Genomic DNA, 15,329 nt, shown 5'->3' with positions numbered 1-15,329 from the left:
AACCTGATATTGCTTTCTTTTCTGGGGGGAGGGGGAGGGAAATATATATATATTTTATTATATATATATATTTTTTATTGTATTAGACCTTCCCACAGGTATCACAGCCGTGGTTGAGATATCTGGCTACAGGAAGCCTGTGGACCCCGTCATGTATTCATCCTTCCTCAGGAAGAGAACCTGGACCCTTCACTGTTTTGCTTCCATCTTGCTGCCTTCTGGGGCCATTTGTATCTTTATTATTTGGAGAAGGTAATGCTACAGAATTCAGTTTAGGCCATTTGCAAACAACTCTACAGGAGACAGGGAGAAGCAAAATGTGGATTTAAGTTAAGTTTGATTTTTAAAATCACTATTTCCCAAATTTATCCATGCTGGGTGCCCTAGGACCTGGTTAAGAAGGCACATTCCATTCCCACCCCTCTCCATCTGAATACCCAGGAAGGTCCCCAGGGATCTGAATGTGTAACAAGTCCTATTGTTGGGTGAATCTGGGAAACTGCCTAAATGGACATCTCTGCCTACTCTATCCAGATACTGGTAGCTGACTATGAAGGCACAGAAACACCACTAAGAAAGAGGACGTTTGGGGGCTGGGGTTGTAGGTCAGTGGTAGAATGCTTGCCTAGCACGTGGGAGGCCCTGGGTTTGATCCTCATCACCACATAAAAATAAATAAATAAAATATTTAAAAAAAAAAGAAAGAGGACATTTGCTATAAAATAATATACCAAACACATTTAATCAGTGTGTCTTTTTTTTTTTTAGTTGTTGATGGACCTTTATTTTATTCATTTACTTATATGTGGTGCTGAGTATTGAACCCAGTACCTCACACATGCTAGGCAAGTGTTCTACCACTGAGCCACAACCCTAGCCCATCAATCAGTAGGTCTTTGGTTAGAGGATTTCACATAGCTGTCTTGTGTCTGCTGGAGACTTGGAGCTTCTATATGCCTGGGTAGTGGACTGGTCTGGCTTATTGCTAGGAGACACAGGTGTCAGCCCTGGTTTCACCCACAAGAGTTTTGACCTTGGACAGGTCACCTCAGACTTTAAACCTCAGTTTTTTCCATCTCAAATTGAGAATAAAATATGATGATTAGTTTGAGAAACAAATGCAAAGATGTATGAAAATGCACCAAATTTCTAATGAAATAGAAAACAATTCTGAAATTCATGTGGACCCACTGCCACAAACCAAAGAGCTAAGGCAATTATAGCAAAAATGATAAAACTGAAGGTATCACACTACCCAATTTCAAACTATACTATAAAGTTATGGTAATTAAAAAAGCATGATACTGGTATAAAAAACGGTCATACTGACCAATGGAACAGAATAGAAAGCCTAGAGATGAACCTACACAGGCACATATAGTCAATCAATTTTCAACAAAGGTGCCAAGAACACACTATAGGAAAAGGGCAGTCTCTTCAACAAACAGTGCTGGGAAAACTGGATATCCACATGCACAAGAATGAAATTGAAATCCTATCTATAAAAATCAACTCAGAATGTATTAAAGATTTAAATTCAAAACCAGAAATTATAAAATTACTAGAATAAAACACAGGGGTAAAGCTGTATGTCACTGGTCTGGGCAATGATTTTTTTGTTTGTGTTTTGATTTGACTCCCAAAGTGTAGCCACAAAAACAAAGAAACCCCACAAAAACAAATAGGACTACATCAACTAAAAAGCTTCTGTACAGCAAAGGAAACACTGAAGAGACAACCTATAGATTGGAAAAAATATTTTCAGTCCATACATTTAATAAAGGTTTATCATCTACAATATATAAGGAAGCCAAACAATTCAATAACAAGAAAACTGCCCAATTTAAAACTGGGCAAGGAGCTTAAATAGAGGATTCTCAAAGGAGGGCACCACCCCCAGTCCTTATTTTTACTTTTTTTTTTTTGTTTTGTTTTGTGGTGCTGGAGATTAAACCCAGAGCCTTGTGCTTGCAAAGCAAGCATTTACTTTTAAAATCTGTTGGTTTTGCATTTTTATACGTGGGGATTTAACCCAGAGGTGCTTAAACACTCAGCCACATCCCCAGCCCTTTTTATTTATTTATTTATTTTTGAGATGAGGTCTTGCTAAGTTTCTTAGGGCCTTGCTAATTTGCTGAGGCTGACCTAGAACTTGTGATCTTCCTCTCTCAGCCTCCCAAATTGCTTAGATTGCAGGCATGTTCCACCACTGAGCTCAGCTTTATTTTTAAAATGTTTTTGTTTTTTATTGTTATTTATTTATTTACTTTAGTGCTGGGGGTTGAGTCCAGGAGCACTCTACCATTGAGCTACATCCCCAGTCCTTTTTAAATTTTAATTTCAAACAGATTTTTTTTTTTTTTTTTTTTGTGGTCCTGGGAATTGAACCCACCGCCTTGTGCTTCAAAGCAAGTACTTTACAGACTGGGTTATCTCCCCAGCCCTAATTTTAATTTTGAGACAGGGCATCACTAAATTGTTCACAGCCTCGCTAAACTGCTGAGGCTGAACTTGAATTGTGATCCTCCTGAACGATGCACTTGAACAGCATGTCTGGAGTGACGGATTGACCTTCACAGAGCTTTAACAACAGGAGTGGCAGTGGATGTGGCTGCTGCTACAGCATTGTGGTGGAACCACACAGCATACTCTTGGGAGAGGAGCAGAATCACTGTGACTATTCATGGATGTGGAATGTGTCAGTCAATTTCTCTGCCTCCACTTCATTTGGAAAACAGGGACACTAATCACCCACAACTTTTGGAAGATAAACCAGTTAAGGGGAGCGAAGCATTTGGAAGGACCCCCTTCTCTCAAAAGATGCTGGAATCTTCCCTAGGTGCTGGACCTTCTGCTTTTTAGGGAACAGATGCCATTTTGGCACCCTGATTGACAGGTCCCATCAAGCTCTGGGTCCTAGGGACAAGGTGACACAGGAAATACCTTAGCCTCCTCCCCATGACCTCAGCCTCTGCTAGGAAATCCTTTCATCTGCCTGTCTGTGTTAGATTCCTCCATGAACCCTCCACCCATCCTTGGAGCCAAGTTGAAGTGATGTGATCCCAAAGGGAGGATTGTTATATATTTGGTACCATTTTGTTTATCTGAGCATCATCAGGGAAAGAATTGTTCAAAGCAAGATACTTTTTCCCATGAAAATCCTTCTCTGGATTAGGTGTGTTCTGAAATTCCTTTCTCCTTGTCAGTTGTTGCTGGTGGTCACTGTCCAGTGTCTCCAATCATAGGTCCCTTGGAATGTAGTCTTCTGACACAGTTCGAGGCCTTACCTGGGAGAACAGTATGTGGACCCTATGATAGCTATTTTCTTACCCTCAGAAGATTCAATTCCCAGTATCAATATATATATACCAATGTATATCCAGGATCTCACACATAGTAGGCAAGCACTCTACCACTGAATTACATCCCCAGCCCTTTTAAAATTTCATGTGAGACAGGGTCTTGTTGTCCCAGACTGATCTTGAAACTTGTGATCCTCCTGCCTCAGCCTACTGAGTAGCTGGGATTATAGGTGTGCTCTATCATACCTGGCCTCAGAAGAGTTTTCTTATTCTGCTTATGGTTGGGTTCCAACTGTGATATGGTCACAAATGCTGCACATCTACCTATATTCATTCATATCAGTCTAACATTATTTTTTTCTGGTGTTAAGGATTGAACTCAGTGTCTCTTGAATGCTAGTTCCAGTGGTCCTACATCCCTAGTTCCAGTCTAAAAATTTTGTAATTTGGACCATGATTTGTGCTCTGAGGGGCGTTATGCACGCAGTCACAGTTGTTCACTCTGGTGCCCCTCACATTGCAGTGTGCACACAAACCAGCTAGATCTTGCTAACAGGCTGATTCTAAGATGGGGCCTAAAATTCTGCATTTCTAATGAGTCCTCATACGAGGCCATTACTGTGTGTATGGATCAGTTCTTTCCATTGCAATGTCTTGAGCAGGGGTTTACAGACTCAGAGGCCTTCGGGAGCCCAGCAGGTGATGAAACTGTGTGGACCACAGGGACTGGAGTGGGGAAATGGGAGAAATAACTCATCAGGCCAGGCTCACCCTGCCAAACCGCAAGCTCCAGTTTCTGTAGAAGCACTGTTGTACTCCAAAGGAAACACATCTGGCAAGCTGAATTCAGCCCTGGGTACCTGGTTAGACTCCTTCCCTCAAGTTCAGAATCTTAGAGGTGTTTCTGGGAAATGAATATGGTCATTCATGGAGTCCTTCCTCAACCTCCTGAATAGTGATTGACATGCTGGAATCAGAGCTCTGACACAGACAGGGAGCTGTGACTTTGGACCCACTTATCCCACTCTTGAGCAGACCTGTTTAGAACTGCTCTGCTGCTTATGTGAGTTGGAAGAGGAAGAGAGTGTGGGTGCGCTCCTATTTAAGTTCCCATACCATGTGATACTTGGTGCATGATTTCATTTGTTGTAGAACTGATTTACCAGCCTGATTTTGTAGATGAGGACGACTGACTTAAAGAGGCTAACCTGACTTGGTCACAATGACCCAGCTACTACTTGGTGAAGTTGAAACTCAAATCCAGTACTGTCAGCCTCTGTCTTTAGTCCACTTGTGCTGGGTAATTTATGAATTAAAGAAATTTATTTGTCATAGTTCTGGAGGCTGGGAAGTCAATGTGCTGGCAACCTCAGTGTCCACTGAGGGTCTAGTCTTTGCTTCTAAAACGGTACCCTGAATGCTGTGTCCTTACATGGCAGAAGGACAGAAGAGGCCAAAAGGCCTCCCTCCAGCCCTTTTATGAGGTGACTAATCACATGCATGAGGGTGGAGCCCTCATGGCCTAATTACCTCCCAAAGGACCCTTCTCTTCATATTATCACCTTGGAAGGTAAGTTTCAACATATGAATTGCAAGGGACCCAAACGTTCAAATCATAGCAGCTTCCAAAATCTTCTTTGAGTGATACAGAGCTACTGTTTCCTATCTGTATATGCCAGGCACACTCATTATTGAAAACCTACAAAAACTTGCAGAGGATGAGTACTTGTTATATATTACATACGAGCAAACTGAAGCTCTGAGGTTAAATAACTTACCCAATGATACAGAGAGTTGTGGATCAGTGATCTGAGTCCAGTTCTAACAGACCACATTGCCCTATGCCACGTTGCAGGGTTAGCAGATTTCTGGGGTCAATTCCTCAGGTGGCCTGAGTATGAGGAAGAGTTACCAGAAGTGAGATTTCAGTTCTTCATCTCTCTTCTGATTGTTGCTTTCAGGATGTGGCCATTCCAAAATTGATAAGATATTGACATCCACCTATTCTTACCCCTGGCCTGCTAAGAAAATGCCCCCGAGTCTTCTAATCAGAAGATACAAATATGAGGGCTGTGACGAAAATCTGTGCCCACCTATTGGAACTTTATTGAGACAACCATTATAGTAGACTCCATGGCTGTTGAGAGCACAGGATTCAATTTCTTTCCTCTTGTCTCTGAAATGTTTATGATGTGGAAGGAAGAGCTTCAAGGAGTATATGAATTTGCAAAAATTCTGTTTTTGTTGGTTTGTTTAACTCAGAACATATAAGAAGTCACTCCTATGATCAGAGATAAAAGCAGGGACTTTCTTCAAGATGGATGAAGTGAGAGACCCTGTGTTCTCCCTAACAACACATAAATGTGTGCACATCCACAGAGAATAAGACATTCCAAATATCCTCAGTAATCTAGGTCATTCACCTTGGAACTCTTCCTCCTTCAGGCTCCAATCTAGTCTTTGTAATAAGTGTAAGCACAATCATTAGTGAAATGGAGACAGTGCTTCTTTTCTGCTTGGTCCCTATGTTCTGGCCACCTATAAAAGGCAATTAAAGGGAAGGAGTCAGAAGGGACTGCAAGAAAGCTGAAGTCTCTTAGCCAAAGGTCCCAGTGGTAGATGTCCCGGAACTTTGAGATGGAAGGAGGTTTTGTTTAGCTCAGCAAATGTGTCCTGGGAAAACCTTTCCCCATACTTCTTTCAATACTGACTCCAAATGACTTGAATCAGACGTCCATGCATTATAATTATTATAGAGTAGTTAAGATAATAGTATGTTTAAGGAAAAACAAGCAAAACTTTTTTGGTTTTTGTCACTTTGTCTTTCTCCATACCCGCTTCATGATTTCACACCTGCATGTCAACAGGCTCCGCCAGCCTCAGTCAATGTTGTGCATGGCCTGGATCCCAGAGCCTACTGAGTTTTCTCTTCTTTATAACCTGTGATGAGTCTTAGCGTCCTCTCCAGGGGACATCCCTTCTACTGCAGCAACAGACGGGCCTCCTTCAGGAAGATCATGTCAGCAAAGGGTTCTTCCTTGGGGTCTATGGCGGTCCAGCCTGCTCTGGCCAGCAGTACACAGAGCTGTGCTCCTTTCCTATAAGCTCCATTCCTTCCCACTTGATGAAGAAAGACACTAATACCTGAGCAGGTGGTGTTGTCAGGGGTTAACTTATAGGCTACAATCTATGTTTTCTTGTCATGTTCCCTCTGTCTTCTGGAACAAGGATATCAGAGGGTCTTGTAATCAGCTCTGAGGTTGCCTCTTTTGTGAGTTGGTTTAGGAACTTTCTGAGCCTCAGTTTTCTCAGGCATGCACCAAAAATAGTACCTACCATCCAAGTTTCCTGTGGGGTCGAGGGCAAATAACCCAAACATTCTACCTGGGAGAGATCAGTGGGAGTCCAGTTTATTTCAGTGCTTCTAGGCTCTCTCCCACTATCTTTTCCTTCTGGTACCTGATTCTCTCACAGATAATTTCCCCCACTAGAAACAGAAATTCCTGGGGGGTCAGAGAACCCCACTAAATTAATCAAGGGTTTCTTGGCACCTAGGACAGTCCCTGGCATATACCAGAGAGATGGAGATTTCAAATTGACCCCAGTCATGAAACTATCAGCAACAGACCCAGAGTACTGACTCCCGGGAGCCAAGCCACTCAGCTCCACGATAGCCTGTCTGGGACCTCACCACCAGTATCCTACAACTCATTCTTTTCATAGAAGCACATGAGCCATAGGGAGGTTTCTGGTTCTTTTATTTATACTCTTTGTTTTTTTAAAAGCCAGTGAGGATGGGCAAACTCTTGGTCCCTTCTGGGCTACACTCCTCCATGGCCAGCCCTACCCGCCTCCCCCAGCCCACCCTCTCCCTCCTGCCAGTAGTTCAATATTCACCTGGGGTGAAACAAACACCACCCTGCAGGCCAATTCCCTCTGGTGGCAGCAGCTCCAGGGCCAGGCTGCAGGGTGATCCTAGGAAAGGCAAAGCAGTGGATTCCCGGCATGCTGTTTGGCCCAGCCCCTCCCCACACCTTTCCCTGCTCTGGGGCTCTCCCTCTCCCTGCCTGGATGCCCATTTTGGAGGAGCAGGGGTTTCTGAGGTCCTTTCCAGCCCTTCCTTTCCTCCCCTGCTGAGATGCTGCTCCCTTGTCTCAGGTGGTCCTGTCCTTGGGCAGTGTGAATGCCCAGGTGGGTGGCTCTCAGGTGCAGCTATGCACTAGGATTCTCCCATCTTTTCTCAGTCTGCCTGCAACCTCCTCTTGCCCAGCCAGTATCTTCCTGTCTCCGAGAGATTGGTCTTGAGAGTGAAGTGGAGACAAGAGGCCAGAAAGCTCCCTGCGGCCTAGATGAGGGATCCTTGATTTTGGGTGTCAGGGGTAATCATCTCCCTCAGGATTTCCTCAAACCTGGGTAGTGGTGGGCTTGGCCCTCTCTGTGCAAAGATCTGAGGAATGTACCCAGATAGGCCAACTCCATATTTTCTTCTGTGGTCAGCCAGCAGTTGACCTGGACCCAGGGCCCTGGTCTCTTCACTTCTCAGCCAGCTACCTCCCTGGGGGAAGGCCCCCAATCCCCCACACCACAGCTGAATCACAGTGGCACATCTGGAGTCCCATAGCCAGTGTCCTGGCTGTGGAGCCTGGTCATTTTAATATCCCTGTGCAATTAAAAATCTGCAGAATTGGCAGAGAGGTTTGCAGGTCTTCGGAGGGTGTGTGTCTCCCTCCTCCCTCAGCTAGACTGACCATTCCCCCCAATTCCTCTTCCTCCCCTCCTTCTATCTTTATCCTCTTTTTCCTTTCCTCCTCTTCTTCCTCCCTTCCTCCCCTTTCTTCCCCACTTCTCTGTCTTCTCCTCCCTTCCTCCTCCTCTTCCTCCCCTTCTCTTTGATCCCCCTCTGAAGCCTCTGCCTCCTGTTCCCCAGCCACGTGGGGAAGGGGAGGCTGGCCCTGGCCTGGCCGCCCGCGGGCTGCTCGGGACCTCGTGTGCGGTGGGGACCGGCGGGCGGGCTGGCGGTGGGGCTGGGGCTGGCGGTGGGGCTGGGGCGGGCGGGCGTCAGACGCTGTGCGCGCCCAGGCTGAGCACCGAGAAGGCGGCGCGGTGCTTGCGGAGTAGCAGCCGTATCTTCTCGTCGTCGGAGTCGGGGTCCAGCGGCTTGTTGTACTCGTCGTCCTCGTTCTCCGAGGTCGCGCGGTCCCCGCCCGCGCCCGCACCCCCGGGGGCTCGCGGCGTGGAGGATGAGGGCTCCAGCGCACTCTTCTTCCTCCACTTGGTCCTCCGGTTCTGGAACCACACCTGGGATGAGAAGGACTCTGAGGACCACACACGCGCAGCACCCCCGGGCCGCTGTGTAAGAGGACAGCTCCACTCCGCAGAAAGTACCGCAATTCTTATTTTGTAGGAAAATAAATGGCTCAATTTTGAAGTGAACTGTAATAGTCACGTTACAGGTGGGGAAGGGGGCGGTGAAGGCAAGGAAATAAAAAAGTAAAATAAAATAATGGCGGTGCAGATTCAGGGCAACCCTCCCTGTCAGTGTAGCTTCCTTCTCTTTTGCCATCTGGAGCACGGGTGGGAGATGCTGAAATGCCAGGGTGGAAAGGGGTTAGTCCAGGTGGGGGCACATCACTTGGGATTGGGGTGTGGCTCAGGGTAGACCCTAAACTCCAGGATCTGGGTCCAACCCCAGGCCCCCCAGGGGGAAAACAAAACAAAACAAAACAAAACAACAACAACAAAAAACCTCCCCTCTTTTAACTTCTTAGACTCACACTGAACTTCATGAATAATTTCTTCTAATACGTTATTTGGGATAAGGAATGCAGACATCTAAAGAGGAAAAAATATACCTAGGAGGGGCCCAGATTATTTCCTTCCATTTCCATTCATCAGCGTTCACCCCAACAGGGCAAAACATTTGTCTGAAGAGGTGGTCCCAGAGGCTGGGAGCAAAGCCCAGACTAGGGTCTCAATCTGCCCCTGGTACCTGTGTGAACCTGTTGACTGCTTCACTAGCCAGGAAGTTCTGGCACAGCTCCAGACTTGCTTCTTTGATGTCCCCACCCAAAGTCTCTGGGGAGAGCTCTAATGTCAAAGTTGGAAAAGTTGCCCCCAGCAGTCTGAGGAGGTAAAAGCAGGTCTTCTGAGGCCTATTTATGAGGCTATTTCAGGCTCCCTGGGGTGTGAAGTACCAGACCATATGGACCCTCCCTAAGTCTCTTGAACTGCAAGGTTTCTTACATCTGGTATCCCATCCCATCTTCTTTTCAGATGGGTGAGCAGAAAAAGGTGTTTTCATTCTTTGAACCAAGAATGAAACCAAGTCCAGCTCCTTTTGGAGATCAAGAGGAATCCAGTTTTAATTTGGCTGCCATTGGTGCTTGGGATTCCTGGCCCAGACAGTGGAAGAGGGGGAAAGCCTGAGGTTGGAGTCCCACAGATCTGATTTTGTATCCTAGCTCTGCCCTTATCAACCAGGAAACCATGAGCAAGATGCTCAATTGAAATTGTTTCTTCATCTGTAAAACTAATAATAATTAAATGAGGAACTCCATAAGAGGCATTCAGCTTAGGGTTATTAGATGACAGCCATTTATTTTGGTTGTTGATAATTATTATAATCTCTAGGGTTAGATGGGCAAGCAGTACCCACACACCAGGACAGCCTCTCTATGAGGAGCGGGGAGTTACTGGGAAAGTGTGGCTGCCTCCCTCCCACGCAGGGGCATCCTGTCCTGGCAGGTGCCCTCACTGCAAGGCAGTTACCTTTGCCCGCACAGACTCACCTTGACCTGTGACTCAGTCATGCCCAGTGAGTATGCCAGCCTTGCTCTCTCAGGACCAGCCAAGTACTTGGTCTGCTCGAAAGTTTTCTCCAGGGCAAAGATTTGGTGCCCCGTGAAAGTGGGCCGGGTATGCTTTTTCTTGTGGATGCTGTCACTCAGGGGATCTGGGGCTGGTGGGAGGAAGGAAAGTGGGATTAGCAGGAAGAAGGGGAACCTGGGTCCATGCACTGTCCACAGGATGTAGCCCTGCCCTACCTCTCCCACAGGGTGAGCTCCCTCCTGTGGAGAAGCCATTGAGGTTGCTGGGGCATCATGATATCTCTCACTTTAGTTGCATTACTGACACTTCAGATAACAGTAACTGTGACCTCTGCTGTGTCTTGGTGGATAGAAGTCCCAGAGAGCAGTTGCCCCAGGTTATAGCTATTTAGGAGTAGAGGGTTTAGAACCAGTTTTGTTGCCTTTTCGTCTAATGTTCTCTCTACTCAATAATGCTCTGCACAAGACACCAAGACAAAGGGTTCCTTCAGGTCACCAAGACAAGATCCCAGGAGCCTGTGGATTTCTCCCCACTTTCTTGCTTCTAAGCCCCATTTCCCCAGGTCTCTTGGAAAGCAAGGAGGGAAAGCCTCCAGGCCCAGTATACTATTCCCCTGTGTCACCAAGCCTGAAGATCATATGGCTACAATGACACTGGAGTCATGGAGGCCCGAGATCCCAGTCCCAGCCAGGGCAGCCTGCTCTGGGGCAGCCGGGTTCAGAGGAAGCAGAATCACCAGGTGTTGGGCCTTGGTCAGGGCAATCTGACAACACAAGTCCCATCTCCTCTTCTTATAGGTGGGGAGACAGAGGCACAGGAAGAGGAAGAGACCTCCTGAGAGACCATCATCTTCAGTCCTGGCTCCCTTTACTTAATTTGGTCACTGATTTTCTTAGTTCTTTTCCTGTGTACATGCAATCAGGATGGAAGAGTGGGGTGGAGGAGGAGGATGGAGGTCAGGAAGGGGCAACTTGAGGCTTAAAGTAGCCAAAAAAACTGGGCTGTAAAACAGGTTCTAAGAGATGAGATCTCTATCCTCATAAAACTCCCCAAGCGTCAGGTTGAGGGAGAGATAGGCTGTCAGGCAGTGTGGCAGAGGAGAGGCAGCTGTGCATATGGGGTGTCCATGGTTGATCCCACACCTCATTGCAGTGGGGGAGCCTAGAGAGCAGACAGAAGTGAAGGCTTCCTCTGCCTGCCTCCCTGGTGAGCCTCACCTGCCTGCACATGTCCTTACCACCTCCACTAGTCTGACTTGCATCCTGGGCCACCTGAACTGGTTCTAAAAACTGGGGCTCAGGGATGGGTGGGATGAGGAGAGCCCCTCCAGTAGCCAGGGCAAGTTCAAGTTGGCTCAGCCAGCACTCTGCAGGTTGGACTGCTGTCGCTGCTACTGTTGATATAAACCCTGAGAAGGAAGGGAAATGAGCCCTCTCACTCACAGGCAGGACCTCGATGGGGTCAGCATGCATTCAGTGTCCCCCGAATGATGCCAGGCATGAGGGGGCTCTTTGGGAATGTGACTCAGTGGCAAATTTCCTTCACTGGGGGTGGTGTTTGCCTGCTTTGGGTGTGAAAAAGCAGTGGCAGGACTCTGGCCAGAAGCGACATGAACTGGCACAGGCTGGGGGTGTAGCTCAGTGGTAGAAAGCTGGCCTAGCATGTGTGAGGCCCTGGGTTCCATCCTCAGCTTCATAAAGATAAATAATAAAATAGAGGTATTGTGTCCATATACAATATTTATTTATTTAAAAAGTTTTGTAAAAAATAGTTGCCTCTTAGATATTGTGGAGGTTAGAGGTGGGCAGTGTGACCTTCTCTAGGTCTGGAAGTCCCCTGAGAGGGCAGCTGAGGTGGCAGTAGATAAGGATGGGGTCAGATGCCTGTGTCCAAGCAAAGCTGGGGATGGAGCCAGAGAGGGTAAGTTCAATTCTGCACTGAGCTGAGAAGATGGACTCAGGCGACTCTGCTGGGCTGCCTAATGGCGGCTGAGGTGAGGTGGGCAGGGTGAGTTCCCTGTCTCATACCTCTTTCTCCTCCTCCCCTGAGTCTGGGTGGCTCTGGGTGGGCTGGGCTGGGCTGGGGGTGGATGTTTGCCTTCTACTCACTGTTGCTGCACTGCCGCCCGCCTCGCCAGTCCTGTCCCGTGTCCGCCCAGCAGTTCCGGGTCCGGGTAGGGTACTCGTTCCCAGCCTTGGAAAAATTCCCCACTTGGGGGCCATAGTAGACCCCCTGGGAGCCCAGTCCACCGAAGCCTGCCACGTGGGGGTAGCTGGAGAGGAGGCTGCTGTTCGGCGTGGCCACAGGCCTGCTCAGGATGTCTGTGATCCCATGGGGGGTCCCGGCAGCCAGCTGGGGGCCCAACCCCGGAGGGCTGAGCTTGTAGAAGGAGTTCTGCATGGAGTACTGGCACACCGGGGCCTTCATCTCTGAGAACTGAGCCAACGGCGTGTTGTTCAACAGGAATGTCCCCTGCAGGTTGGACTCCATGATCTCCGGGTCAAGCAGCGGGAAGGTAAGAAGCCCAAATCCAGGCCCCTAAAGCTGGAGACCCCAGATTCCAGCCCAGAATCTCATGGCAGGTTTGGAGAGTCAGAAGCAGCCCCAAGCCTCTGACTGCCCCCCACCTAAAGCATCCGGCCCAGCCCTTGACCAGGGACTGGCACCCACGTCAGCTGCTCGGAAGTCAGGTGCCACTAGGGCAGGTGGGGGCTTCCCTGGCGCTCCTTTCCTCTCTGCCTGTCCTGGCTGGAGAAGGGCACTCCTCACGCTCAGCACAGCCCCCTCCTCTGCTTCCGAGTCTGGGGACCCTCCATGAGAAGTTTTAAGTTCAGAGAAGGGACATTTCCCTGATAAAGATATGGCCCATTAGAATACAGACTGGAGACTGGCTGAGCTGTGAGAGCTGTGCTGCCATTGGTTGGAGCCAACACGGGCCTCACATTGGCTTTTCCTAGACAAATTGCACTTTGAAAGATTGACTGTAAAATCAGCCAGGGTGTGTGTGTGTGTGTGTGTGTGTGTGTGTGTGTGTGTGTGTGTGTGTGCGTGTGAGAGAGAGAGAGAGAGAGAGAGAGAGAGAGAGAGAGAGAGAAATTAGCTCTAGAAGCTCTGTTCATCATCAGAGGCTCCACCTGCTCCCTCCAAGTCCAGTAGGAAAAGGTGGGTATCTGGGAAGTCTCTGGAGGTTCCTGAGGCAGCTGGACGTCACAGTTCATGCAGCTGCTCCCCTGAGGGTGAGGAGGCTGAGCTCAGAGGTCACTTTCTTGAGCTGCTCCTGCCCCTTTATGTGCTGATGTCCAGGCTATGCAGGAGAACTGGCTGCTTCCCTTTCCTCCTCCATGCTGGGAGAGGGTAAGTGCAGAGGCTTGGAAATGCCTGCTTTCTTGTGGGGAAGCAAAGCCCTGTGACTAATTTAAGAGCCTGGGGTGGGAGCCCGATGGGCAGATTGGGTTGGGGTGGGCAGTGGGCAGTGCTCAGGGTGGTGGGTATGTGCATTTTCCTGCCCACTAAAGTCGAAAAGGGGGTTGTGCACATGTGTGTTCTCACTTCTGCCTCTGGGCAGCCTTCCTTGACCTCCTCCACTAGAATCTCTTCCCCATATGTGACTCTGCTAGAGCAATGGCCACATTCTGTCCTGCTTGGTGTCTGGGATTGAAATTGCTGATGCTGAGATGTCCCCTGCTTCCGTGGTGGAGTCATGTGTCAAACACTTGATTGTGGCTCAGTAAATATTTGATGCATGGAACTGGGTTAAATCTTAGTGCACCCATATGCTTTTTTTCTCGAATGAATTTTTACAATGTATGAGGCTCTACTGGAACAATCTCTCATTTTACAAACAAGGGAACTGAGGTACAGAAGAATCAGAACCCACTTTCCAGGTAACAAGTTTATTTCTGTTTTGAGCAGCATTCTTTCCTGAAGTTATTCTCTAAGAATGAAAACCAGCGTGCCACTTGTCTGAAAATGCAAAATGACAGAAAAACTAGTGACAGATAGACTTCTGTCCTCCCTCTGCCTGGCAGCCCAAAAGCCCTTGCTGACCAGGCCATGAGTTCTGCAGAACTCTCTTATCACTTGTGGTCTGTGCTGATGAGAGACAAGAGATACCCCTTTTCTGGCCCTCTGTTGGTTTCTAGAAAAAGGCAGAGTCCAGGGTTGGGGAGGGCAAGACTCTGAGCCACTCTCTTTATGGCATAGATTTAGGTGAATTTAAGAAAGACCTTACAAAGGGTATGAGATGATTTTTCTTTAAGTTTGGATTATAAACAAGAAAAAAAAAATGGTTCTTCTCCTTCTTTTTCCTTTTATTTATTTATTTATTATTTATTTATTTTTTTATTTTTTTACAGGTAGGTGTAACATTTTTTCTTCTTTGTCTTTCTTTCTATCTTTTCCTTTTCATTTTTTATTTTGAGACAGGGTCTTACTAAGTTGTCCAAGCTTGGAGTCCTCCTGCCTCAGCCTCCTGAGTCCCTGAGATTACAGGTGTGCATGACCAGGCCCAGCAAGAAAGAAAGGTTCTGATTTGTCTAAGTTGGTTTTTCTACCAGGCCGCGTGCATCACCATCATTTTGGTAGTTAGTTCTGATTCCCAGGGATGTCACAGGATCCCACCCGTGCAACTATAATTCAAAAACCTTTTATAAAAGCCCTCTGGGTAATGTAAATGCACAGTAAAGACTGACTCATTTTTCTGGGGGTCCTTTCAGATTCTGAGTTCTCTTGGGGTGGAACAAGAGGTGAGGATACTCCAGGGACCTTGGAACCATGAATTGTTCATTCCCTAATAATGAGAACATATGAAGAAAGAAATCTGCTGCAAATGATTTGACTTTTATTTAATGCTAAGACTAAGGGTCTGAGAATCCCAGAATGGCAAACATAAGAAACTTTAGCAACTGCTGAATTCATTCCATTTGACTGATGAGGAGACTGAGGCCAGACTGGTGACCAACCTTGCATGAGGTGTTAAAAACTAGACAGAAACAGGGCCAAATCCTCTCTATAGCAAGGGTTGGTTCTTGAATGTTTAATGTCATGGGGTGCAGGACCAGATGCTTTCATGGGGAGAGCTAGGATGCCACTCAGTGTATACTAGTCCCAGACCTGGACTGGTGGTACACTGGTAGTTTGTGGTGTCCCTTCTCCCACCTCCAACTTCTCCCCAATTCATGGTAACATTTAGGCTATCCC

At 47.4% G+C, this 15,329-nt stretch overlaps 1 protein-coding gene across 1 annotated transcript; it reads right to left on the bottom strand.

Annotated features, from left to right (window-relative positions):
- Positions 1-8,360: 8,360 nt before the first annotated feature.
- Positions 8,361-12,620, bottom strand: NKX6-3 (NK6 homeobox 3; the record flags this gene model as incomplete). The annotated part of the gene is made up of 3 exons (XM_079143389.1): positions 8,361-8,600; positions 10,091-10,260; positions 12,239-12,620. 3 exons carry the CDS (start codon positions 12,618-12,620, stop codon positions 8,361-8,363), a joined length of 792 nt encoding a protein of 263 aa, XP_078999515.1.
- Between the last annotated feature and the right edge of the window lie 2,709 nt (positions 12,621-15,329).

Source organism: Sciurus vulgaris (assembly GCF_902686455.1).
Source record: "Sciurus vulgaris genome assembly, chromosome: 5".
In the NCBI taxonomy this organism is placed as follows: domain Eukaryota; kingdom Metazoa; phylum Chordata; class Mammalia; order Rodentia; family Sciuridae; genus Sciurus; species Sciurus vulgaris.
The sequence above is the reverse complement of the archived record's forward strand: the minus strand, read 5'-3'. Positions and strand labels throughout refer to the sequence as shown.